The 1,841-nt window shown below is 67.4% G+C and overlaps 1 protein-coding gene across 1 annotated transcript in view; it reads left to right on the top strand.

Moving 5' to 3' along the window:
* The window catches only part of LOC104989637 (RAC-alpha serine/threonine-protein kinase-like), an 18,438-nt gene that overhangs the window by 11,656 nt on the left and 4,941 nt on the right, over positions 1 to 1,841 (top strand). Inside the window, exons 3-5 of the mRNA XM_010841380.1 lie at positions 1,030 to 1,141; positions 1,220 to 1,367; positions 1,702 to 1,833. Coding sequence (XP_010839682.1) covers positions 1,030 to 1,141; positions 1,220 to 1,367; positions 1,702 to 1,833 — 392 coding nt within the window. The remainder of the gene's footprint in view (positions 1 to 1,029; positions 1,142 to 1,219; positions 1,368 to 1,701; positions 1,834 to 1,841) is intronic.

The raw sequence follows: 1,841 nt of genomic DNA, 5'->3' as shown, positions 1-1,841 counted from the left end.
GGGGCCGGCGGCTCTGCAGGGGCCTCCGGAGCAGGGGCTGTTCACTGGGGAGGGATTCCCAGGGTGGGGGCAAGAAGTCAGGCCCTGGATGGGGGTTGACCGCCTGGGTCCTGGGGACTCCTGGTGGTCTCGATGGGCGGGGTGAGTTGGAGGAGGGGTGTGCAGACCCAGAAGGCTGCCACACAGATTTTCTTCCCTCCCCTGCCCCGGGTAGACGCGGGCCTCCAGCACCGCGCCCCCCAACCCCGCCCGGGAGCCCCCTGCCCTGGTCCCTAGCCTGGCAGACCGTTCCTTGTTTTGTGCTCGGCTGAGCCTGGCGGGGCCCCTCGCGGTTGCCAGGGCCTAGATGCTGGAATGTCGGAGGCCCCTGCGCTGGCCCCAGGCCCCCCCTGCCTCACACAGGCCGAGCTGGAACCCAGCCCTGCTCCAGGCCCCGACACACCCACAGCTCTTTTGCTGCGGGTGTGCATGTTTGGGGCATGCGTGCTCCAGACGTGCGTGCGTTCCCAGGCCTGCCAGCCTGTCTCTGCTTCTGCGTGCACCCGGGGTCACGGGCAGCAGTGTGGGGAGGGTCAGCCCAGGTGGCCTCTGGAGCGGACAGGCGGCCTCTCCAGAGGGCGAGTCATTATCAGCCTCCGTCCCAGGTCTGGCCCTGCGCTGAGACAGGGAGCCCGCTGGTCCTCGTGTGGCTGGGGGGTGGGACATTCCTGCTCGGAAGCTGGGGAGCTGCTCTCCCAGAGGCCTCCTCCCCGCCAGCCCCTCCTCAGGCCCCCCAGACCCCCCACCCTCCTACTGGTTGAGGACCGTGTCCTGGGCAGCTGGAGATCTCAGAGACCAAAGAATAGACCATGGAGATGGATTCGCCCAGTCGCAGACACCCCCTCAGGGGCACTGCCTAGCTCTCAGCAGGGTCCCAGCTGGAAGGGGCGCTCTGGCCCCCTTTTACAGGGCGGGAGACTGAGGCTTGGAGAGGTCTGGCCTGCGGTGGGTGGGCTGGGACGCTGTGCAGAAGCTGCTGCCTGCCCCTAGAATGCCAGCTGATGAAGACGGAGCGGCCGCGGCCCAACACCTTCATCATCCGCTGCCTGCAGTGGACCACGGTCATCGAGCGCACGTTCCACGTGGAGACGCCCGAGGAGCGGTAGGGAGTGCAGGCGCCGCGGCCGGGGAGGTCCTGGGCCCTGGGCAGAGCCGCGGGTCTCACCTGAGCGTCCTGCAGGGAGGAGTGGACCACCGCCATCCAGACGGTGGCCGACGGGCTCAAGAGGCAGGAGGAGGAGACGATGGACTTCCGGTCGGGCTCACCCGGCGAGAACTCGGGGGCCGAGGAGATGGAGGTGTCGCTGGCCAAGCCCAAGCACCGCGTGGTAAGTCCCAGCCCTGCCCGGGACCCTGCAGTCACGGCCCCCCCACATCCCACCTCCCAGCCCCTGCATGGAAGCAGGGGAGAAATGCTGGGTGCAGGAAGGCCTGGGTACTGTTATCTCGTCCCCCAAACCCCAGCGTTCCCAGTCAGGGCACACAGCCCTCCAATCTCCCTTGAGCCCTGGACCCGCAAGGACCATCTCTCCTGCCTGCTGCCCTGGCCTCACTGTGCTTGGCCCCGAGGCTGCCCGCAGAGACCCCAGCCCCCCTCCGCTGTTGGGCTGCCAGCAGTCACCGTGCTGCCCCCTGATCCTGGCGCCTGCATGCTGCCCTCAGACCATGAATGAGTTTGAGTACCTGAAGCTGCTGGGCAAAGGCACCTTCGGGAAGGTGATCCTGGTGAAGGAGAAGGCCACAGGCCGCTACTACGCCATGAAGATCCTAAAGAAGGAGGTCATCGTGGCCAAGGTAGGGGC

Source organism: Bison bison, unplaced genomic scaffold (assembly GCF_000754665.1).
Source record: "Bison bison bison isolate TAMUID 2011002044 unplaced genomic scaffold, Bison_UMD1.0 scf7180017847018, whole genome shotgun sequence".
Taxonomy (NCBI): Eukaryota; Metazoa; Chordata; class Mammalia; order Artiodactyla; family Bovidae; genus Bison; species Bison bison.
The sequence above is the reverse complement of the archived record's forward strand: the minus strand, read 5'-3'. Positions and strand labels throughout refer to the sequence as shown.